This window comes from Sorex fumeus, unplaced genomic scaffold (assembly GCF_029834395.1).
Source record: "Sorex fumeus unplaced genomic scaffold, SorFum_2.1 ptg000063l, whole genome shotgun sequence".
Taxonomy (NCBI): Eukaryota; Metazoa; Chordata; class Mammalia; order Eulipotyphla; family Soricidae; genus Sorex; species Sorex fumeus.
The window spans coordinates 57984962-58008510 of record NW_026606120.1 but is presented as its reverse complement, the minus strand read 5'-3'; the positions used below and the strand labels follow the sequence as shown (position 1 = coordinate 58008510).

At 55.5% G+C, this 23549-nt stretch overlaps 2 protein-coding genes across 4 annotated transcripts in view; one reads left to right on the top strand and one right to left on the bottom strand.

The window, feature by feature from the left end:
- The first annotated feature begins 3352 nt into the window (after positions 1 to 3352).
- Positions 3353 to 9325, top strand: ZNHIT3 (zinc finger HIT-type containing 3). Its single transcript, XM_056127102.1, has 5 exons — positions 3353 to 3494; positions 3587 to 3618; positions 5421 to 5507; positions 6841 to 6927; positions 8791 to 9325. The coding sequence occupies exons 1-5, from the start codon at positions 3409 to 3411 to the stop codon at positions 8976 to 8978; spliced, it is 480 nt and encodes a 159-aa protein (XP_055983077.1). The 5' UTR covers positions 3353 to 3408; the 3' UTR covers positions 8979 to 9325.
- The window catches only part of MYO19 (myosin XIX), a 30405-nt gene continuing 16046 nt past the window's right edge, over positions 9191 to 23549 (bottom strand). For all 3 annotated transcript variants that reach the window (XM_056127099.1, XM_056127100.1, XM_056127101.1), the window contains exons 14-26: positions 21482 to 21555; positions 20735 to 20856; positions 20481 to 20594; positions 19739 to 19915; positions 19273 to 19425; positions 18311 to 18418; positions 17197 to 17267; positions 16794 to 16891; positions 14649 to 14797; positions 14420 to 14549; positions 12409 to 12494; positions 10812 to 11114; positions 9191 to 10080 (exon numbers count right to left, since the gene is read on the bottom strand). In XM_056127099.1, coding sequence (XP_055983074.1) covers positions 9952 to 10080; positions 10812 to 11114; positions 12409 to 12494; positions 14420 to 14549; positions 14649 to 14797; positions 16794 to 16891; positions 17197 to 17267; positions 18311 to 18418; positions 19273 to 19425; positions 19739 to 19915; positions 20481 to 20594; positions 20735 to 20856; positions 21482 to 21555 — 1714 coding nt within the window. In that variant the 3' untranslated portion in view covers positions 9191 to 9951. The remainder of the gene's footprint in view (positions 10081 to 10811; positions 11115 to 12408; positions 12495 to 14419; positions 14550 to 14648; positions 14798 to 16793; positions 16892 to 17196; positions 17268 to 18310; positions 18419 to 19272; positions 19426 to 19738; positions 19916 to 20480; positions 20595 to 20734; positions 20857 to 21481; positions 21556 to 23549) is intronic.

Sequence of the window (23549 nt, the reverse complement as noted above, 5' to 3'; positions counted from 1 at the left end):
TTATGGTTTGCAGTACAGGTGCTGAGAGGTTATCATGCTTGTTCCTTCACCCACTTTTAGTACACAGTTTTAATCCACAGTGATCATTCCCAACTCTCATTGCTCTCTCCCGACTGCCTTCTCCCCCATCACTTGAGGCAGGTGAAGCCAGCTTCTTCATTCCCAGCTCAGCCCTTGCCTCCTCTCCTTCACACTCAACCCTCCTGCCACCCTTTCCTGGTTTCTCTCGAAGTCATTCCACCCACTTCGCTTCCCACTGGCTTCATCACTGTTACAGGAACAGCTAATTTTGTTTTCCCCTCCATAGGACAGGCTTGGCTGCTGTTCCCACCCAGTCAGCATCTAGGTAGGAAGGTGGCACCGGAGGTGGGCAAGGGCTGAGGAGCCATGCAGTTCTGCGAATCAAACGCAGGTCTCCTGCATGCAGTGCATGCACCCAGCCCTTTGAGCGATCTCTCCAGCCTGGGATTTATTTTTACCTGCCCACATGAGACAGCCTGGTCTCCTGGGCCGGTGTGGGCGCTGAGTGTTGTAATTCCGCTTGAGCGCCAGCTATAGGGACCAATCTCAGCCTGGAGCGCCCTCTGGCGGTGATGAGAGCCAGGCCCGGCAGTCTTCGCATCTCAGAAATGTCCCTCCACAGTATCTCCTGGGTGACCTCGCTTCTTTCGCGTCAGGTCATAGTCGTAGTCCGCCCCAATGAGCTGCTGGGATGAGCTAGCAGAGGGGCCCTGGAGGGTCAGGTGCTCTGAGGCTGGCTAGTTGAAGGTTTTTCGGAGGTAACCCTGCCCGCAGAGGAGGGCCTCACCGTTCTTTTCCTGGTGCGCCCCCACCAGCTACCTGCCCCCAATGATCTGGAGAGTTGTGGCTGTCCATGGAAGCTGGGGTGGGGGTTGCTGTCACCTAGAGTAGAGCAAGGTACCTTTACTGTATGAAATATATGCCAGTGACACTGACAGGGAGTGTCTTGCTGGAACCATCCTTTCTGGGTCTGGATTCAGGGTGGTCTGGATGTGGATGGGATAGGGTTGAAACCCTGATAATCATGGAGACTTTTCCTTGCCTCTGTCTCTGAACAGGACTCAGAGGAACAGCCTGTGCTAGGCAGTGGTGATGTCCAAAGTGGCTGAATTCCTGGGCCAGGGTGGTAGTACACACTTGCCTGTGGTCCATCTGGCAGTGGTTGTGGCAGATTCATCCCCATTCATTCCCAGCACCACAGATGGTCCCCAGAGCCCTGCCTGGAGTGGTCCCTGATTGCAGAGCCAGCAGTAAGCCCTGAGCACCGCTAGGAGTGGTAAAAGGAAAAGTGGGTGAATTCCTTTCTTTTTTAGGGTTAAAGAGGGTTAGAATAGTACCCTGGGTGCTAGAGGGATACCCCTGGCTCAGGTGCTCAGGCTTCCTAGGAGGACTGAGAGGAACTGGGGATCAAACAAGGGCCTCCTGCTAACTAAGCACGTGCTCCAGCCCGTTAAACTCTCTCCCTCTCCAGCCTGGATGTAGGTGGAAGTCCAGTATATCCTGGACAAGTCATTTACATGTTTGGACCTTCCCAGGTGATCTGGAGCCTTCTGGGTCTCTTCTATTTCAAATCAGCAGGGTCCTAACAATTAGGGAGTTGCTGCATATTGTGAATCCCTGGGTGAGTGTGGCGGCACCTCACATTCTGGCTGGTCACTGCTTGGTAGCTGGAAGCAGGGGTAGGGTCAGGTAGGCAGCCAGAGCTATAGGTAGTATCCTTGGCACAGCCTGGCAAAGCTCCTGAGGGCATTCCCAGAACCCGAGGGCAGAACTAGTTTGCAGGAACCAGAGCTACAGGTTCAGAGCCCTGGATTGTGCTGGTGGGGTGGGAGCTGGTGCTCTGGGAGATTTACGGATACCAGACATCATATAAATGACCCTTTAGGGCTCCTTGGACAACAAACCTGTTTTACACCTTATCTCCTGTCATCTCCCCACAGTGCAGAAAGGCAGGCAGGGGTATGAGCTCAGAGAGCCTGACTGAGTGTCTAGCACACAGCTAGTCTGGAGAGAGAGCCAAGACCATGCTGTCTTGGTTGTAGCAGATTCATCCCCACGAGATGGTGACAGTTGGTGAGATCTTTTATGGAAGTGAGATCCTGGGGGCCGATGGACTGTTCAGAGAGGGGGAAACGGAGCTGGAGCAGAAGTACAGTAGGCAGGGCATGTGCCTTGCACACAGTTGACCCGAATTTAATCCTTGCCATCCCTGGGCACCATCAGGAGTAATTCCTGAGTGAGGAATCGGGAATAGCCCTGAGCATTGCCGGGTGTGACTTAAAAAGCCAAAAAATAAAAACAAAAACAACAGAGGGGAAGGATCTTGGGACTGCCCGTGGTTAGGCTGGATGAAGTTCAAGGATGGGTAGAGGAGCAGGGTGTCCAATAAATACCACTTTTTCTGTTCCCAGGCAGGAGGGGGCGCTGGAAGTCCATCATGGTGCAGCTATCTGACCTCACAAGGTCTGGATCACTGCCTTCCGCGAGAGCTAACCAAGCTGTTCTCCTGTGATTTCACCAGGACAAGGACCAGGATGACCCTGAGTGAGGAGTCGAGGGTGAAAACTGAAGGAGGTACAATCCCGGGATCCTGAAAGTATCAGTTGGGGGGAGGGGAGGGGCGCTATGTCTGAGGCTTCCCTTCAGCTGTCTAACTCTAATCCAAAACTCCCAAAATGCAGAGACTTCATAACACTCCGGTGTCATCTTTCTTTCCCCTTTGGAGAGACAAGGCTGAGGCTGGGGCCGGAGGCACGGGGACCGGGATTAAGGTACTTGTCTTGCACACAGCTGACTCCGGTTTGACTCCCTGTACCTCATCTGGCTCCCAGGGCAACGCCAGGTGTGATCTCAGAGCGCAGAGCCAGAAGTAAGCCCTGAGCACCTCTAGGTGGTCCCGAACCCTCCACCCCCAATATCATGGTAGAAGCTGTGAAGAACAAGTCCCCTGTGTGTGATCTGATCTAGTCCTTTCTGCAAAGCCAGTATCTGAACTGCTCATTGGCTAGAAGAAAGAACTTCTTCGCGCGGGACCGAGAGAACACAATTCTCTTGCAAAGGTTTGGCAAGTCCCAGCTGCAAGATGAGTTCCACATATTCTTTTGAATACACGGGGCAGCAGGCCTGGGGAGCGGCGATGTCTTGTCCCGAGTCGTAAGCTCTCACTCAGGAACTGCAAGTGGGATACGGAGCAAGTGCTAGGGGCGTGCCCATCGAGGACATCGGCCGTCTGCTCGTCGGGCCTGCAGGCCTGAGCGGGGAGCGCGGAGCTGCTCTGCGCCGTTCCGGGTCCGGGCAGCGGAAGTGCGCGTGCGCATGCGGCGTGCGGTGTGCGGCGTGCGCACGGGGCTGCGGGGCATCTGCGGGGTGGCCGCGGGGCGAGGGGCCATGGCGTCCCTCCGGAGCAGCGGCGCCGTCTGCGTGGTCTGCCTGGAGAAGCCCAAGTACCGCTGCCCACACTGTCGCCTGCCCTAGTGAGTGCTGGAGGCCGCGGGCCGGGGGAGGGCGGGCGGCGGGGCGGGTCCGCGCGCCCCGGGCACTCACGCGGCCTGTGCTTTGCTTTCAGCTGCTCGGTGGCCTGCTTCGGGAAGCACAAAGGTAAGACCCCCGTCTTGGCGCCTGCGGGGCTCTGGCTTTCGAGCCTCCCCCCCCTCCGATCCCCCCCTTTTTTTTTTCCTTTTTGGGTCACACCCGGCGATGCACAGGGGTTACTCCTGGCTCTGCACTCAGGAATTACTCCTGGCGGTGCTCGGGGGATCATATGGGATGCTGGGAACCGAACCGGGGTCGGCCACGTGCAAGGCAAACGCCCTGCCCGCTGTGCTATGGCTCCAGCCCCCTTCCCCCTTGTCTTGCCTTCTCCCCGCCGCCTGCCCGCATCGCGTAAAGGCGCCCTCGGTAGCTGGGGCATCTTCGCCTTCCGACGCCGCCGCCTCCCGGGGGCAGACGCTGCGCTGGGTGAGGTTCAGCAGAACATTCACTGTGTTTGAAGTCATGCCACGGGAGTTACTCTGCCTGGAGTCAGAGCTTTTCTCGTTTTTTGAATGTGCAAATGGATACCGGCAGAGATCCTTAAAAGGAGTTCAGCAGTTTGGAATCCGCTTAGCGAAGCCAGGCGTACACGCCCCTGGGGAAGAAAGGGAGTTTACGCGGGCTGATCCGCTCCCCTTGCAAAGCGGAGGCCCACAGGTGAGAGAGGCACAGCTGCGTGCTAGTGAAAGTGGGGGAAAGCGTCCAGAGAACCTGGGGTGGGGGGTAGGCTTGGAACGGCCTTCTCCAGCTCCCCCCAGTTCCAGCCGTCAGGATTCTGGCTTGCTAAGGATCACCTGTGCTGTGGCATAGTTGACTTAGTGTTGGTCGGACTGGTGGATGGGAATTAAGGGCTGCTCCTTTTTTTTTTTTAAGTGTTTTTAATTTTTTCTTTTTTTTTTTTTTTTGGCTTTTTGGATCACACCTTGCGATGCCCAGGGGTTACTCTTGGCTCTGCACTCAGAAATTACTCCTGGCAGTGGTCAGGGGACCATATGGGATGCTAGGCATTGAACCCAGATCTGCTGCGTGCAAGGCAAAAGCCCTCCCCGCTGTGCTACCATTCCAGCCCCCAAGTGCTCCTTTGGACACAGTCATCAAATACTGAAAGCAGATCCCTTTATTTCTGCAGCAGCACCTTTGGCCTCTTGTTTCATTTGGGGGGGGGCGTAGCCTGTGATGCTGAGGGCTCAAGCACTCCAGGCAGGCTCAGGAGCTAGATGAGGTGCCTGGGATAAAGCTGGGTTTGTTCGGGTACAAGGAAAACACAGTACTTGCTCTACTATCTCTCTGCTTCCTGGCATTTAGGCTTTTAATTTATTTATTTATTTTGCTTTTTGGGTCACAGCCGGCGATGCACAGGGGTTACTCCTGGCTCTGCGCTCAGGAATTACCCCTGTCGATGGTCAGGGGACCATATGGGATGCTGGGAATCGAACCCGGGTTCGCCGCATGCAAGGCAAATGTCCTACCCGCTGTGCTATTTCTCCAGCCCCTGGGCTTTTAATTTTAAATCTTGTTTCCAGATTCTTTCTTTAAAGAAGACCCTTCTCTGCATCCTCAAAGACCCTTTCCCAGACCTTTTGCCTTTGGTTTGATTTTTGTTTGGGGGTCACACTCAGTGGTGCACACAGCTTATTCCTGACTCTCTGCTCAGGGATCCGTTTGTAGTGCCAGGGATCAAACCCAGGATGGCCACGTACATGGCAAGTGCCTTATCCGCTGTACTATTGCCCTGGCTCTGGTGCTCTTTCATTTTTATCTCCGTAGCACCTTGCCTCTTATCCCCCTCTGGGGCCTGACTGGTTAGGAGCTGCAGCCTTGTCCTTCAAATGGGGCTGTTGTGCCTCTGCTGTTTGTGTCTCTTTCAGAGAAGTGCAGTCCTAAAGCCGGTCTTGCGGAGAGGAAAACAAGATCAGCTGTTCCTGCAGTGATGATGAAATCCGTGGGCAGCGAAGGTGGGTAGATTGACTTTGGATGAAGCCAGGAAAAAAGGACAGGAGGCTTGAATGTGAAGGAGAGGAGGCGAGGACTGAGCTGGGTGAGAGGAAGGTGGCTTCAGGGGCACAGTGCTCCCCTAGCCCCAGAGCCCAGGAATGGGGGACCTGCCCTGGGTGGGTGAGCTGAGAGCAGGGAGGGGAGCCTTGGGGAAGGGGAACGTGGAGGCAGGTGGCAGAGGCGGCAGAGGCCACCACTGGGGTTTGGGGATGAGAGATGGACCCTGCTTGTGGCTTTCTCGTGGTCAGGGCTTTGAGTCTCCCTTGGCTGATCTGGTCAGGGCTGGCTTCTGGCCTCCGCTCCCTTGCTGCTGGGGCTTCTTCATGTGCTGTGGGAGTATGCCATCTCCAGCTGCCAACTAATCTAAAATACCCTCTGGTGTCACCTGTGCTAGGCCATGCGCCATCAAAGGTGCTGGGCTCACCACAGAGGGATGGCCACTCATTTTAGAAGTGTCTGTTTATGTTCCAGCAGATGCAGTGGTCAGCAGCTTCTGCCCTTGCTGAAAGTAGAGATTTGCCTTCACTGGTTTATAGACCCCGTGGTGGGTTTTTTGTTTGTTTGTTTGTTTTCTTTTGGGGTCACACCCGGCAATGCACAGAGCTTACTCCTGGCTCATGCACTCAGGAATGACTCCTGGCGGTGCTCAGGGGACCATATGGGATGCTGGGAATCGAACCTGGGTCGGCCACTTGCAAGGCAAACGCCCTACCTGCTGTGCTATCGCATTAGCCCTCCGAAGTGGGTTTTTTTATTTTTTGGCCCATGACAGGACTAGGGCCAAGGGCAGGGGAGGAGAGATGGTAACTGGATTGTCAGTCTTAGGCCCAGAGACCACAGTAAAGCCGGGGTAATAGGCATGCACACGAGATTGCATACCTTTGTACCATCACAGTCCCACTTTTTGGGGGGCTTTTTGGGTCACACCTAGTGATGCTCAGGGATTACTCCTGACTCTGCACTCAGGAATTACTCCTGGTGTTGCTTGGGGGACCGTGTGGGATGCCGGGGATCGAACCTGGGTCGACCGTGTGCAAGGCAAATGCCCTACTAGCTGTACTATCGCTCCAGCCCCCAAAGTCACACTTTTCTGTCTTTTACTTTTCTCCTCTTTCTTCACAGTGTTAGTATAGTCTCAGATTCCAAGAAGAGATTGGTTTAGTTTTGTTTGTACCTGTTTGTGTATCCCTTTTGCTGTCTGGCGTGTTCACATACATATTTGCTTTTTACTGTAGTAGTCAGCGGTCTAAGCACGCTCTCTAATCAGTAAGCGGTTGGTTTGCTGTTTCTTAGATGATGATGATGACGACGCTATAGCTGATTTTCTCAATAGTGATGAAGAAGAGGACAGAGTTTCTTTGCAGAACTTAAAGAATTTAGGTAAGTTTCTGTTGTGCTTGTTTATTTTGTCATCCATTGAGATTATTTGTTTGGGGGTGGGGGGTGGTAGATGTTTGCAGTTGAACTCAAGACCTTGTACGTGCAAAGTCTGAGCTACTTCCTGGCCACTGAGCTACTTCCTGGCCCCCAGTTTTTGTTTTAGATTTCAGCCCACACTTTGGAGCTCAGAGGATACTCCTGCTCAGTGTTCAGGGGGCCATATGGTGCCAGGAATCAAACCAGTGCTTTCAGCATGCAAAGTATATGCCTCCCTTGGGCCCAGAGAGGTAGGATAGCAAGGAGCTTGCCTTGCATGCAGCTGGCCCGGGCTCCGTCCGGCACCCCATATGGTCCCCTGAGCCATGGCAGGAGTGATCCCAGAGCACAGAGCCAGGAGTAAGTCTTGAGTACCACTGGGTATGGCCTAAAAAACAAAGCCAAAAAAATGTGCTTCAGCAGGTTCTCTCTCCTGCCCGATTTCTTTAAGTCACTGAATACTTCAATGTGACTCTCCGTTAGTGGTGTCGGGAGTTCTTGGCTTCAGCCACAGGATTCTGCACACTCACAGGCTTCCTAGCCTTCCAGCTTTCCTCCAAGCCCTGGAGTCCTACTTGTTTTGTGGGTTAGAAATACTCTCCTCTTTCAAGGTGGGCTCAAGTTACCTTTCCTCAGCTAAACTTTTCCTGACCTTTTTGTCTCAGAATTAGGACCATTTTCAGCTTCTAATTTACGGCTCCCCGCTTTTTTTTATGTAATTCATTCTTATGCCAACCTTAGGGCAGGGATATGAATTTATTTTGTTAAAAAATTTTGTTTTGGGGCCACACCCAGTTGCGCTCAGGTCTTATTCCTACCTCTGCACTCAGGGATTGCTTGCGGTGGGCTTGAGGACCATATGGGATGCCGGAGATCAAACCTGGGTCAGACTCAGGCAAGGCAATTGCCCTCCCCGCTGCACTATCTCTCCAGCCCCGGGGATGTGTTTATCCCATATCCCCAATGCTGTCTCCTCACAGCCCCTCCTGCAGGCTGGATAATCTAGGGTTAGCATTTTAGACAGATGGGGCGCTAGTGCCCAGCATTTTTGCTTAGTCAGCCTTTACTGCAGTTCTCTAGTCAGGGAAAGGGTGTTATTGCCAGTCCCGTTTCACAGGTGCTGCTTTGTCTGGCCCCATGGTAGCAATTAGTTAGACTGAGGTTAGAGCCGAGCTGGGGATGGGTGTGGACAGCGTAGAAATTGCAAAGCATCACACAGATGCTCGCGCCAGGTCACTGCTAACTGGATCCAGTGCCAGCTTAAACATCCTTTAGAGCAATAGTCCTCACAATTGAGAACCTTCAGGCCTACGCAGGAAGAAAACACTCCAGTTTCTTAATGCCTTTGATTTCTCTGTCTGCCAGTAAAGTAAGATACAATGCCATATAGCTTAAGTGGCATCAAGCATTGATTGGAAGTATTTTTACTGTGCTGATCTCTCCTGGCTTGGTAAAACCATAGGGTGAAAGGGTCAATGGCAAGGGCTGGGGGCACTTGACACATGCTTCGTGTGTGGGAAGTCTCGGTTTGATCCCTGGCACCATGTGTTCACACTGCCAGGACAACCCCTCAGCACCACTGGGTGTGGCACAGCAACCCCTTCCTCACAAAAATAAATAAAAGCCAGCAGCAAAGATCGATCAGTAGGGCTGGGAATCCAGCTCAGTGGTCAAGTAGTGCGTGCTTTACGTAGGCGAGATTTCCGGCACACAAGGTGAAGTTGAAGGAGGCGCAAACGTCTTTGCTGTCTTTTACATTGCACTGACAGCGTTCTATGTGCTGTTGCCCCTATAATTCAGATGGTCTCTCTTTTGTTGGTTTGTCAGAGGAGTCTGCAGCTTTAAAGAACTTGCTACAGAATCCGCACCTCCGACAGCTCCTGATGAGCCTGGACCAGGCGGACGACAAGGCAAAGCTTATGAAGGCCTGCATGCAGGAGCCCTTGTTTGTGGAGTTTGCCGACTGCTGCCTGAGGGTCGTGGAGCCAGCCCAGGGAGAGGACAGTGAGAGCTGAGTGAGAGCTGCTTGTGCAGGCACAGGCCAGACACACTCACGCACCTGCTTCTGCTCTGCGGAGATCAGCTCGCAGGGGAGCCCTGGGTGAGTCTGGGGCGGCCCAGAACGCACCTCGGCTGAGCCGGGGAGGTCAGGCTTTACCCAGTGCTCTGGGCTCGGGTTGTCAAGAGGTGGGGCACCAGAGCCAGCAAAACCTTCCGAACGGAACAGTTGCTTGTAAATGTTTTATTTTTGGTAATAGTTGAGATATTTATGCTAAGGTAGACATACATGATACAAGTGTTTTCAAAAACTCCGGTGGAATTAAAACTTAGTGTCACTAAATAAAATAAGGATGTGGTGGTTCTGTGATAATCATGCACTGTCTCATCCTTGGCCTCGGATCTGATAATTGCTTGAAATCACATTAAATAAATCAACAACATATTAAATAGTAAGGCTTTGTTCCTTTTGAAGGAACTAGATGCAACATTCCTCCAGCCCCCAAAGTGGAGTAGAACTGACTTTGCCCGTGCTCTTGGCGGGGTGGACAGGCCCACCGGTGATGGACAAACTCGGTCCTGTTTGAGTGCCACCTCTGAAGGTAGGAAAATGTGGAAGTCCAGAGTTACATCCTGAGGTATTGTTGGGGGCCTCACCTGGGCACCTCACTACTTCTGGCTTAGTGTTGGGGGTGAGTCACTCTTGGCAGCGCTCAGGGGACCGTATGGTCCTGAGCGTCCAGCACACCACAGATGTGCACCAGCCCCTTGGGTTCTTTTTGCTGACCCATCAGTGCTGAAGGTGTAGGCTGGAGCCCCCACCCCCGGGCTGTGGCCCCACAGGCAGGCGCTGCTGCTCTCCCCGTGCTTCAGCCGCCCAGGGAGTCGCTGGCAGCTTGGTGTCTTTGGCAAGGCCGCTGGCAGGAGGGGCCTCAAGGACAAAGGCCCCAAGCATCACCCAGCCAGGGGAGGGTGGAAGGTGAGAAGCCCTCACACGTGGCCCAGTCTCTGTCTTTCCAGCAGGATCTGATTAAAACCAGTAACACTGTCGGGCGGAGGTCCAGGGCAGATGTCAGCGTAGTGCAGCGGAGACCGGCGGCAGTGGAACTTGACGGAGCCCTGGGAGGAGAGGGGAGTGGGTCAGCCGCGGCCCGCAGCAAGGAGTGGGAGATGGCAGGGAATAACCCAGGCCTGCTGGGGAATGTGGCAGGCACGGCAGGAGCGAGCCAGCTCTGTTTTTTTTTTTACGGACTTTCGTATCGGTTCCGTGGGGGGACGAGGAAACATGGAGGGAATGCTCCCGGATACCGCCATACAGGAGTGCCACCTGTCGCATTCCTGCAGCGTTCGAGCCTGGAGCTCCAACAATGACTCTCTTGTTTGTAAGCTGCCAGCCTGGGTGTGTTGTCACAGGAGATTGATTCAGCTTAGGGCAGGCAGGACGGCCTCATGCGAGGGAACCGCGTCCTCGTGCCTTTCGCTCACTCCTCGCTGTTGAGCCTACTTGGATACCACCCAGGTGAAAACACAGCCTCACATCTGGACCTTTCACTCACCAGGCTGGCATTCATTTAGCTGGGAAACGTGGTGCTCCATTGGGGCCGTGGTCACAGCCCAAAGTGTTTGGAATTAGGACTAATTTAAGGAGACGCAGATCATGCCAGAACTCTTAGAGATGGTTTTTAAAAAGTGAAAGGGAGGCCACAATAGGCCCTGAGCATGGCAGGGGGTGGCCCGGCCCTCCACCGCCCCTGGGGAAATGCAAGCCATGCTGATGGGACAGTTGAGCCATGGGAGCAGACAGGTTTCCTGTCCAGCCTCAGGCCCGCTGCCTGCCCCCCAATGCTCACCTGTGGCAGTGCGCGGATGGACATGATGCCGCCCTGTTCTTGTACTCTCCGGGTGGTGTAGCTTGTGGTGTCGGGCAGGGGGAGCTGGAGGCAGGCCCAGACCACTAGCTCCCTCTGAAAGCCACGGACGCCCCCCGTGGCATTGACCAGGACTAGTCCCATGGGCCAGAGGCGAATGATTGCCCTCCAGTGCTTGGGGTGTGTCTTGGGCAGCGGGAAGGAGTCCTGGGAACTGGTAGCTGCTGGAGGGGCATGTTTTTCTTCCACACCATCTAGCTCAGAAGCCAGGAAGGCCATCTGGACCTTTAAAAGAAAAGCACCTTAGCCACTTACAGCTTAACTACCCCTGAGGCGGAGCAATGCAGGGAGGGCGCTTCCCTTGCTCATGGCCGACCCAGATTTGATCCCCTGTACTCCACAGAGACCCCCAAGCACTGCCAGGAGTAAGCCCTGAGCATCGCTGAGTGACCACAAACAGAACCAATCAAGAAATTGCCTAGCTTATTATGAGTTCCATCTTGGAGGAGGCTTCTGAGTGTTGCTCAGGGCACCCAGGGCCACTCCTGGCAGATGTGAACCAAGTCGGATGGATGCTGTAATGCCAACACCCAAGGATGCAGTGCAGCTCTGCTTGAGCCCTGGGCTGCCAGGGAGCACGTGCTGGCCTCTGCCTGAGCTCAGGGCTTATACTGTCTCTCCAGCTCAGTGAGCTATTAGTGGCGAATGAAGCAAAAGCTACAATAAATATTAATAAGGTGAACTAAAAGGACGGCTGGTGGTGAATAGATGACTGGATGACCTCCACCAGACTGTTTTCCTGTGGCAGAACTTTATACAGAAACTAAGGCAAGGGGGATCAGTTAGTGTGGGGCTTTTAGACATTTGCCTTATATGCCGCTGACCCTGGTTCATTCAGTCCCTGGCACCAGGTGAGGTCCCCTGAGCATCGCCAAGTCTTACTCCTCAACCCGGAGTATCCACATCCCCCCAGCCTGTGCATCATAGGGAACATAGGCACTGCTGGGTATGAAAACCAAGGAAACTGCCAAAATGAAAACCACAACCAAAATGAAAACCAAGGAAGCTGCCTGGGCCGCGCCTATATGCTCAATAGGCTCATTAAGACCTAACATCAAAAAATTGGTGGCAAGAGAGATAGTACAGTGGGACATATCGCCAACCCGGGTTCCATCCCCTGCACTCCAGATGGTCCCCTGAGTACCACCGCGTGTGGCCCACAAATAAAATTGACCTTCCCAAAGCATACTACAATTTTGGGTAAATTCCCAGTGTTGCTTGTGGCACCTTTTTCTTCTGGGGGTGTTCGCAAGAAATTCAGTGGTGCTGGGAGCCAAACCCGAGGGCAGAGTCCAGGGCTCCTGTGTTCACACATGTGCTCTAGGCCTTTGAGCCCTCTCCCTGCCTGCCTGCAGCTCCCCGTCCCTTCACAGCCACGCTGCAGTGCACGCACCCAGCGAGCGCAAACGAACCACCGACCCCTCGTCATGCAGTGGCAGTAGCAGCCTTGCCATGGGGCGGTCCTGCAGACGTGGTTCACCACCTGTCCACCCACCGTGACTCTGAGTCCCGTACTCACTCTCTGCCTCCGCCAGGCGCGCTTGATGACAGTGGCGGCCGCGTGCAGCCTCTGGATATGTGTCCGAGTTCGCCAGGAACGAAAGGCTGAGGGGTGTGCCCAGAAGCAGGAGAGAGAGGGAGTAAAGTGTTCACAGAGAGAACTGATCTGTGCCTGGCTCTGCACCCAGCCCTGTGTTGGAAATGGCACTTTTCCTAGAGCTGGGTTCCTTGTGCCATTGATGCAAAAGTCAACACACGGGACTGGAGCAATAGTAGAGCAGTTAGGGTACTTAGCTTACACACACAGCTGACCCGGAACCCCATATAGTCCCCCCAGCCTGCCAGGAGTGATCCCTGAGTGCAGAGCCAGGAGTAAGCCATGAGCATCACCAAATACGGCCTCCCCTCAAAAAAAAGTCAATATAAGCACAAAAATGCTGAGAAGCACCCCTGAGACCACCCAGGAGGACACACCGCAGCACCCCAGAAATAAGGGTGCTGATCTTCAAGATGGTCATTTTCCTGGGACCCCTGTATAGAGTCCCTATTGGCCTTGCATCCCCGTGAAGGGAGGCTGCAGAGGGATGGCTGATGGCCGTGTGACATTCTTCCTCTCGCTGTTTTCAGCACTTTGGGATTCTTTTTTCCAAAAAAGGGTGTTTCCATTAAATACTACTGTTTGCATCCTAGAAAACTAAAACTATAAAGTCAGCCAGCCTGGATTTGCACGTCAGATGTGCAGGTTTGAGTGTTAGAAGTGGTTCTCCAGACTGGAGAGAGACTCAACAGACTGAGTGCCTGCTTTGTGTGAGGGATCCCCAGTTCTGTTTCTGACAAACCTGTCTCCCCAAGTACTGCCAAGAGCCCAAGCATGGGGCTGGGATTAACCTGTTAAGCACCAGTGGGTGTGGCCTTCCCCCAAACCCCCAGACCCCTACAGAGGTTTTCCCCTGACTTAGAAATATTCCTCCATCCTCCCAGGATGGGAAATGCATGTTGAAAGACTATGGACCGAACATGATTGCCACTCAATGCCTCTTTTGCAGACCACAACACCCAAAAGGAGAGAGAGAACAAAAGGGAATGCCCTGCCACAGAGAAGGGTGGGATGGGGGGGATGGCAGTGGAAGGGATACTGGGATCCATGGTGGTGGAAAATGGGCACTGGTGGAGGGATGGGTATTTGATAATTGTATAATCGAAACCCAAGCACAAAAATTTGTAAGTCTACAACTGTACCTCATGGTGTTTCACTAATAAAAATTAATAAATAAATAAATTTTAAAAAATGACAAGTACATAGAGACAGAATAAAAGAAGTCTTCTTTAAGAATTTTCTTCTTCCTATGAGCTGGAGTTCTTTTTGTTGTTTTATTTCTGATATTTAGACTTATTCACATGGAATTTATGTAACATTTCAAAATTTGTGAGTTTACCTTATATTATTATTACTGTTGTTCATGTGATGGTGGTATTTTTTCTGGACTAGTGATTATCTAATATTACTATTGTGTTCTCTCTACTCAGTTTCATCTTTTGGAAAGTTTATTTAACCCTGTGATCCCCTAGATTTTACTATTTTATCTGTCTAATGCAATAGCAAAAAAAAAAGAAAGAAATATTTCTTCAACAGCTTCTCTCGCTGCAGCTGGGTGCCCCACTCTCCGACCGCCACCCAGTCAGATGGCCGTGCAGCGGCTACTGCTGCCAGCATGCCCCTGTGTCTCTTCCTCTTGGTTTTGACCTTTGCAAACTCCCTATAGGCCCTGACACTGGGCAAGCAGGTTAATGGTTTGAGTTGTGACAACGGGGAAAAGGGGGAATGGGTAGCTTGCGGTTGGGCACACATCAGCCTCCACCACCAACAGAGGTGCCACCCACTGACTGTCATGTGGGCCTGAGAATCCCAGGGAATTGTTGGGACGGGCCCTCCATGCCACGTCTGGGACACAGGTGGGTCTGCGCGGCTGCCGCAACTGCAGTGGAGCTGGTGTGTGTGTCTGGGAGGGGGCGTGGGCTGTTGTCCCTACCTGCCTGGATGAGCGTGGCTGCCCGCCTCTGCCGCTCCTGCTGCCGGTGCCGGTACTGCCTCCAGCTGCCCTGGATGCAACGGGCGCACTGCTCCAGCATGCGGGCCCGCCCCTGTTCCAGAAGCTCCAGCTGGAAGGCGGAGAGACACCCACTGAGCAACTGTCTCCCCTCGGCCCGCCGGCCCCGCCTGCCCTCCGTGACCCCTGCTCCTTGCCCCCATGGCCTTACCAGGAAGTCGGTCATGAACACCTTGGTCCTGCCACAGCGCAAGGGGACTTGGGGGCCCTCCACTGCGTCCTGAGTCAGAACTGGCAGGGCTGACAGGATGTCCCGGAGAAGAGGCTGCAGTGTGGCGTCCTCGACCTGTGGAGAGGGCTCTGGGGGGTGGGGACGAGGGGCCCCTTCAGTGCCCGTTGCACCTGCTTCCCTCTGTGCCTTTAAGAATCTGGTCTGGTCACCCCAACATGGAAAAGCCCGCTCCCCTGCTGTCCCACCTCTGACCATTTCTAACTCCTTCCCTCTCTGCAGGGGAGGCCAGAGGCAACCAGTCAGTCCCTCATGCTGTCTCCACTGTGGTAGCTCTCTCTGGGTGGGGTGCCAGGTGGCTGCCCTCCCGCCTGGGACCCCAGGCTGCCCAGTCAACATTTGATTCCATGGCCCCAACCACACAGAAGCCCAGCAAGCAGGGAGCTGGACGTCCCCCACGTCCCCTGCGAGGGAATAGGGAGAAGAGGTCCCAGTTCCCAGTTCCACAGGCACCCAGCAGGGCCCTGGCCTGCACCCCCAGGGCCGCCTCCTGGGCAGGGAGCATTTACCTGACGGCGCCGGCCACCTTTAGCTGCCCACTGGCCTCTTGGGAAACAGAGGCTGTGAAAGGTGCCGCCACAGACGAGAACCAGCAGCCAAAGCACCCAAGGGCGCTTTGGGCAAGAGACAGAGCAGTAGAGCAAACCATGGAGAGAGAAGAGAAAAGAAGTGGGAAGAAAGGATGACAAAGTGATATAACTGCTAAGAGCGGGGAGGAACAGCGGAACTGCGTCAGGTGGAGGGGAGGGGGTTACCAAGCAAGCATGTGCACCCTACCCTTGACTCCTGTCTTTTCCCTCAGTCCCCCGCCTCTGACCTCCAGAGTCGAGAACCCCCACATGAGCCACAGGTCAGACCCTGACCCGGACATTCAACTGGTCCAGAGCTGGGGCCGGAGAGATGGTACAATGGGAAGGGCGCTTGCCTTTGCATGTGGCAACCTGGGTTCGATCCCCTGCATCCCATACAGGCCCCTGAGAACTGCCAGGAGTAATTCCTGAGCGCAGAGCCAGGAATAACCCCTGAGCATTGCTGAGTGTGGTGCAAAAAAAGAAACAAAAATAAATAAACTTGCCCAGTGCTTTCCAAAGGTTTCCACCAGATGACTGCAGGGGTCTGGAGTTCAGGTTAGCCCTGGCAGCACCGAACAGTTTACCCCAATCTCTCCCCACGAGCCAGTCCAAGTTCCTTTGTTTTTTGTTTTGGGGCCACACCCAGCAGTGCTCAGGGCTTACTCCTGGCTCTGCACTTTGGGATCACTCCTGTTGGGGCTCAGGGGCTAGATATGGTGTCAGGATCAAACCCAGGTTAGCTACACTCAAGGCAGGCACCATACCCTCTGTATTATCTTCCTAGCCCTTGGACGAGAGTTCAATCAAGTGTGTGTTGAGTTTCATCAACTTCTTCCAGATGTTTCCTGGCTGGCCCCACATCGCTAAACTTCTCTGCTCCCACAGTGGTCTTGAGAAAACATGAGGCTGGAGGCATTACCCCTAAATCCCCCTCTACTCCTTGGCCAGGGTGTGACGTTCCCAGCGTCCTCCACCCTTGCAAGCTACTATGTTACTTTTTATTTATTTATTTATTTATTTAGGCTTTTGGGGTCACACTTGGTGATGCTCAGGGGACCATATGGGATGCTGGGGATCAAACCTGGGTCTGCCGCGTGCAAGGTTTTCTTCCACACCATCTAGCTCAGAAGCCAGGAAGCCCTACCCATTGTACTACCACTCCGGCCCAGCATGTCCGGTATACAGTGCGTCTCTGCCTTGCAGGCTGCTGGTCCATCACCTCTGTGGTCCTTCACCTGGCTAATCTCATTCAGCCTCAGACACCTCTTCTAGAAAGCCTTACCTGGTTCACTCCTCCCGGGTGTCACCCCAGTGTCCTGTTCTCTGCTCTGCCTTTCTGTTTTTCCCATTGGTCTTCCTGTGGTCTGTCTCACTGAACCAAGAACCGGAAGCGCAGGGCTGTGCTTGACTCACGGTGGGAACCCTGCTGGCTCGCCCAGAGTTGGCCTCGGGGAGACACGGCTGGCTGAACCAGGGGCCCGCGGGCTGCACTCACCTGTGAGTCCTTCAGAGGGGCTCAGAGGGCTGAGGGGGCTTCGCGGACGGAGTCTTCTCAGCAGTTTGTATCGCTCCACAAAGTTCCGGTGTGAGACCCTGGAGGCCAACGAATGAGGGGGCTTATCCGTGAGCTGGGCAAGGCCCCTCTCACCAGTCAGTGGGGTGCTGCCCGCTGTGCCTGTTGAGAGGGGTGGGAGGCCAGCAGGGACCATCCCTCTCTGCTCTGCTGCGGTCTCCTCACACCCAGGGCTCCGCTGGGCTGGCAGCCAGCCACCTTCCAACAGGGTGCTCCTCGGGCTTGTCCTGCTGGACATGTGGCCCGTCCTTGCTGACCCATAACCTCCAAGTCCCCTGTTCCTTGCGCCACCCTGGGCAGCTGAAGTGAGTGACAGTCCACTCACCGAATGGGGAAGCCGGCAGCGCTGATATGGATGGTCTCCACCAGGCCACAGGCCTTCAGCTGGCCCAGGACCTGCAAGTGTGGGGAGGCGGGTGAGCCCCTGCAGGCTGCATGCTGTCCCGACCCCTCCCTCAGTGGCCCTGGCTGGCACACACTGGGCGGTGAGAAACCGAGGGAATCTCGGGACCCCTCTTGTTAGGGGCTTTATCAAACACAGGCTTCCAGTGCCACAGAGGCAGGGGCTCCCCGATGGGCTCTGGCCTGCAGTGCACAGCGCCTCAAGGTGAAGCCAACCCAGCCTTTGTGGGCCCGAGTGACCGCACAGGGGGGAGGGCATCTCCCTCGTATGTGGTCAACCCAGGTTCGATCCCCAGAATCCCACATGGTCCCCTGAACATCACCAGGAGTGATTCCGGAGTGCAAAGGCAGGAGTTATCCTGAGCACTGCTGTTTGTGGCCCCAAAACCAAAATGCAAAGCCCCCAAACAACCGAGCCTTTCTGTTCCCTGAGCGTTAGTTCCTACTTTGAAGGCGGCGGAGTGAGTCATAGGTGTAGACTCTTCTGGAACCCAAGCCAAGGTCTTTCCCATGGCGCAGGGTCGTACAGACGCTCAACCCCAAGGCCATACTGACCAGCTGACTGTGGGCACCCCCAGGGTCCCCAAACACTCTAGCACTGGGCATGGTGCCTCTAGCTAATCAAAAGACAACCGTTTCTCTGGGTAGCCTCAGCACATGGCAAGATGTGCTGGACCCACTCCTCTTCCTGGCTCGGGCACTGCGCCCTGTACACAACACTGTCCACAGCTGCTGTCAGAGCCGGGAGACAAGCCTGGGCGATGTCAGGCCCTGTCCCAGAGCCATCCACACCCGTCTCACCAGGCAACACCTGTGCCTCCTTCCGGGTCTGGCTTCTGTCTTGCGGCACTGACACGGCTCTGGGATGGGCAGTAAGTAACTTCGCGTCCCCACCATTTCCTCTCGGCCTCCATCCAAAGGAGGCTGCTTTCCCCTCGCTGTCCTCTCCCAAATGTGACGTTCCCTGGATCCCATCTCTGAGCAGGTGGTTTCCTCCTCGCCTGCCCTGCGAGCAGCTCTGGCCCCGCTTGACTTACCTCCTCTGGCAGGAAGGTCTCTGCCTGACCCTGGCTGTTGGGCTTGATACAGCGAATGTAGTGAGGGGTGGTGCTTTGCAGGACCTGCAGCAGCTGTTCCAGGGAGGCCTGCAGGAGGGAAAGGGCGTGTAGTCAGGCAGGCAGGGCCTATGGCTGCCTGGGACACCAGCAGAGGCTGAGTCCCCTACTGCTTCCTTGACCTCAGCAGCCTGAGGCCAGGCTGTAGGGAGCACTCCTGGGCGCCTGCCCCCACGCTCTGTGCCCAAACTGCACCCTGACCTAACTGCACCCCTCTGGGCCCGTGGCCCTCCACCTGCTTCCATCTCCCCGCATCTCACAGAGCAGTGCTCGGAGAATAACCTCGGCCCCGTCCCAGGTCGTCCCAGCAGCCGCTGTTACTAGTCGGTCTGTCCTACATGCCGGAAGGGGATGACACTGTGGGCTCTCGGCTGGGTGCTTGGAACTTAGGCCCTAAAGGGCTTCCCAGAGACGGATGGCTGAGGCTGGGCAGGGGATGCTCAGCAGACCCAGGCCCTGGAGCCAGAGAGCGAGTTCAGTAGGCCGAAGCTTTGTATGCTAGAAACCCAGGCTGAAACTCTAGCACTGCCAGGAAAGACCCCTGAGCATGGCCGGTGGGACCCAAACAACCAAAAGCCCAGGTCCTCCCAGGTGCCTGCGGGGGTGCTGAAGGAGCTGAGCAGCTGTAGGTCTGATGGGAGGAGGACCCAAGTCTGAGCAGGCAGCTGAGAAGCGGGGCTGGCTGGTCATGGGGGCGCCTGTGGCAAGTGCTCCGCCCAGGGCTTCCCATCACATCAGTTCCACGAGCATCTCCACCCCCACCCAGCTCTCTGGGTACTGGGACTATGCTCCCTTGACTCTTCGGCGCTCCCCAGCAAGGAGCAGTGGTCCTGAGAAGCAGCCCCATCATCATGAAGCCGTGGGGCCGGCTCCACCAGACCCACCTTGAACTTGGACACCACCGTTAACACAGGCGCCCTGCTCTGGCTAGAGGACACCTCCTGGGGCTTCTCTTCCAGGTCAGCGGGAAACAGCACTTGGAACAGAGGATCCTGGGACTGCTGCAGGAGCACCATCAGCTCGGGGGGGATAGGGTCCTGTGGGGAAGGTGAAGGGCAGGGGGTGTGCATGGGTGCAGTGTACCCAGGGCTGTTCCTGAGCTTGCAGGCCTGGTTGCCTGGCCCCCAAAGGGCTTCCAGGGGAAAACTGGGCCAAGACAGGAGTCTTGGACACACAGGGTCCTCGAAACATGGGACCCTGCAACCCCGTGACCTGGAGGTTTTGGGCAGACCGTGCCCAAGGAGTAACACTTGGGGCCTCTGGATTCACAGAGATGTCAGGAGACAGGACAGAGGATGGGACACAATGATACAGGGTCACCTGCACCCGAAGGCCATGCCCGGCCCTCACCTTGTTTTTCTCCACCAGGCCAGCTGTGTGGTACTGCACAGGCCCTGCGTAGTGCACCACGATGAAGCTGGGCTCCGGGCTCAGCTTGTTGTGGCCTAGGGACGGGCTGCCTGCCAAGGCGCTCTCGATGCGCGTCTGGAGCTGGGCCGCGCTGCTTGGCCGGTTCAGGCGGCATTCCTGCAGGGACGGGAGGGCAGGCAGCCAGGAGCGTCAGCACGACGCAGGCCGAGGACACGGCTCAGGTGGCACAGCACACACCTGGCATGTGCCAGGCTCTGGGCTCAGTCCTAGAGCTGAGCGTCCCCCACAAGCACTGCCTGCTGTGTTCCTGGTCACCCCAGAGTCCCCCTGAACAGCAGTAACAGAAGAGGTCAGGCTGGAGAGATAGCACCCAGGTGAGGCGCTGGCATGTGGCCAAGCCTGGTTTGATGCCCATATGGTCCCCAGAGGACTGCTGGGAATTCCACCAGTATAGAGCTGCCAGTAGCCCCCAAGCAACACTAGGTGGGCCCAAACCCCCACCCCACCCCCACCAAAATAAAAAAAACAAAACACAAAAGAGAATGTCTCCCCACAACCCTTAGAGTCCCCACCCTCGGCCTGTTGTCCAGGCACCACTGTGGCACTGAGACGGAAGGAATGGGGCATTAGCAAGGCCCTTGGACAGATGAGGGAAACAGAGGCACAGAGATGGCAGGGGCAGTCTTCAAGGACCCAGAAAAGCCCAAACACCGCTTCCTACCTCGTTTATGAGGGAGCAGATACTGATGGGGGACCCCTCGATGAGCTCCAAGCAGGTCTGGTTGTCCTGGTAGTTGACAAAGGTCCACTCCAGTCCCTCCACTGCGTACTCCTCCTGGGGGCGAGGCAGGTGGCAGGGAGGTGGGAGGAGGCAGACACAGGCTATCGCACAGCCCCCTCAGGGTTGGGGCCGATGTCCTCCCGGCTGCCCTCACCTGCTGCGCCCTCAGGCAATGCCCTCCCAGCCGGTCTCACCTGCTGCGCCTTCAGGTAGTGCCCCACGAAATGCTGCTGCAGCTTTTCATTGGCGTAGTTGATGCACAACTGCTCTAGGCTGTTGTCAGGAAAAGACTCGAAGCCGTACACATCCAGTAGGCCTGGGGGACGGGACAGCGCACAGGGCCACTGCACGGAGCAGGGGAGGGCCAGGTGCTGACGCCAGCCTGGATGACGGCCCCTCACATGGCGGATGGGATAGAGTGAGCACAGGGGCCAGTAGGGGCCCAGGAGGGCCCCCACCCCGGCCCACTCACCTCATGGTGGGCCCATCTCCACCCTGTGCCGCAACAGCACTCAGAAAGGCCAAGTGAGGAGGGGTCGGCCCAGGAGGGCACAGGTCTCAGGCACGTTTCCTGCGCCCAGTCCTGGCCTTGGTCTCTCAAGCCGAGCTGGTGTCAAGAAGACCACTCTACTCTGAGCCCTTGCCCGAGCCCTGGAGAGCCCACCCCTACTGACGGCCCCGCCCAAGCTTCATCTGTGCTACATCACGGAGTTCTCTCAAATCCCCGCCCCTCTGCTCCCCAAACTAGAGTGGGGTCTCCCGGGAGAGGGGGCCTGAGAGAGGAGGTGCCACGGGAGCCAGCCCAGAGAGTGGTGGGCACAGACACCCCCAAACCACAGGGAGTAGGCGAGGCAGGGCGTAGAGAAGTGAGGGGTCGTGAAGTGGGGCTGGGGCTCTGCTCTTATTTCAGGGCCCTGCCCCCGCCGGGTGAGCCCTGCTACCTATGAATGTAGTCCAGGAGCCGGAGTCTGCGCAGATGCTGCTGTTGATCACCGACACCAGCCAGTCGAAGAGCCTGTGGAGAGCAGGAGGCGCAGCTCAGCGGCGGGCCAGGCCGGGTCCCAGGACTGCCAGCTGCTGCCAGCCCAGAAGGAGGGCCTGAGGGGCCCCGACGGGGGGAAGCCCCAACTCCTGTTCTGCCCAGTCTGCCCTACTCCAAATGCAGGCTGGAGCTGCCATGCACCTTCCCAGGTGCACCCCCACCACCGTCACGACCCTCCAACCCCAGCCCAGCCTCCCAGCACAGAACCAACTCGACTCGGGACTAGACAGAAAGTGTCCGGCCAGGGCACGGGGCCTGACAGCCAACTTCTTGACTTCAGGAGGGTGATGGGCAGGTCTAGGTGGGGGTTAGAGATAATGAGCCCACTGGTCTCCCATGCAAAGCTGAGTCCAAGGTCCTGCCATGTCCCCCAGGGCCACCTGAGGCCAATACTGGCACGCCTCACCTTGAAACCACCAACACTGAAGTTATAAATGGGTTTCCTCAATACAATTTTTCTGTTTGTTTGTTTTTGGTGGGGGTCTTCTAACCATACCTAACATAACTCGGTAATTACTCCTGGCTCTGAGCTTAGGGATCACTCCTGGTGGGGCCCAGTGGACCATACGGGGTACAGGGGATCAAAGTGGGGTGGGCTTGTAATGCAAGGCAAGCGCCTTAACCCCTGTACTATCTCTGGCCTACAATTTTTCTTAAAGTAATTGCTCTGCAATTTTTTTCAGTTCGGCAATTACCTTCTATTTTTGCAGCAGGGTATCAATTACCCACTCAAGGTACTAAAACCAGCTGACCTAGTGATCCCATCAGCTGACATTTACCTGTGAAAAACATCCCATGGGAAGGGACAGTCACACTGTTCCTGCTTATTTGGAGACTCCTGATCCCAAAGATTTCAACACTTCAGCTTAAAATGCCAGGGATATCTCTGGGAGTCAACAGCCTGCGTGCACACTTTGCATGCAAGATACTGGGTTCAATCCCCAACAGCATACGGTCCCCTGAGCACTAAGCACTGTTGGGAACGACCCCCAAGCTCAGAACCAGGAAAAGTCCTGAGAACTACAGGGGGTAGCCCCCAAACCAAATTAAATCTCGAGAATCCCTTGGCCTGAAACTCTGACCTGAAATTATCTTTGAGGCAGAGGAAATGGTGCCTGTTACCAAACTGGGTCCAATCTGGGCCCAGTCACCTCAACCCATTTCAACGTGAATAAACTTATTCTCTCAGCACTGTTATCTCAGGCTTATGGGTCCTTGAGTGCAGGAATGAAAGGGGACTTTCTCCCCACAAGGGTGCCCCCCGAGTTACCAAATATACACAGACATGTACATTAACAAACACACACACCTCCATGTGTAAACATGTATATGCACTCATGCACGCAAGTTCCCACATGCACACATACATGAACACACTCATACCCCGTGTACACATACGGGTACATATGTGCACAAACACCCCCTACATGTACACACGTGTGCACACGTGCACATACACACACACACACACACACACACTCCTTCCATTCTAGTTTTAGAGGTTCCTGGTCCCCTGGACACCCTCACAGAGCTCTGAACTAAGGGTGAGAAACTCTCCCTAACGGCCTGGGTAGAGGTGGAGATGCACACATGATGCCCCCACCCCCAGAGAGGACCAGGACCCCCCACTCTCACCCTGCTCTGGGCTCCCACTGGCCCTCTTGAGCACAGCTGTTCCAGAGTGCAGGCTCCGTTTCTGGCTCCTGCACCATCTATCAAATACCCCAGTGATCACAGAACAAAGGACAAGGGCACCCGAGACAGGAGCCTATTTACCAAAGGTCGGAACCTGGAGCACCTCTGGAGCCCGGCTTGGCAGCAGGGAGCAGAGCCGCTCACCCTCACCTCTGGCCAAGGTCAGAATGAGAACGAGATAAGTCCAGGCAGGGAGTGTGGCCGCTTTCTCGTTCCTCAGGAATCTTGGGGGAAGCCCAGAGCACCTGACTGTGTTCCCCCAGGGGCGGCTT

What these genes read in the sequence shown, in the direction of transcription:
- ZNHIT3 (XM_056127102.1), top strand. Translation starts at nt 3,409, where the DNA reads ATGGCGTCCCTCCGGAGCAGCGGCGCCGTCTGCGTGGTCTGCCTGGAG. An exon ending in GAAATCCGTGGGCAGCGAAG is followed by an intron (nt 5,508 to 6,840) that starts GTGGGTAGATTG and finishes GCTGTTTCTTAG; the next exon opens with ATGATGATGATGACGACGCT. An exon ending in GCAGAACTTAAAGAATTTAG is followed by an intron (nt 6,928 to 8,790) that starts GTAAGTTTCTGT and finishes TTGGTTTGTCAG; the next exon opens with AGGAGTCTGCAGCTTTAAAG.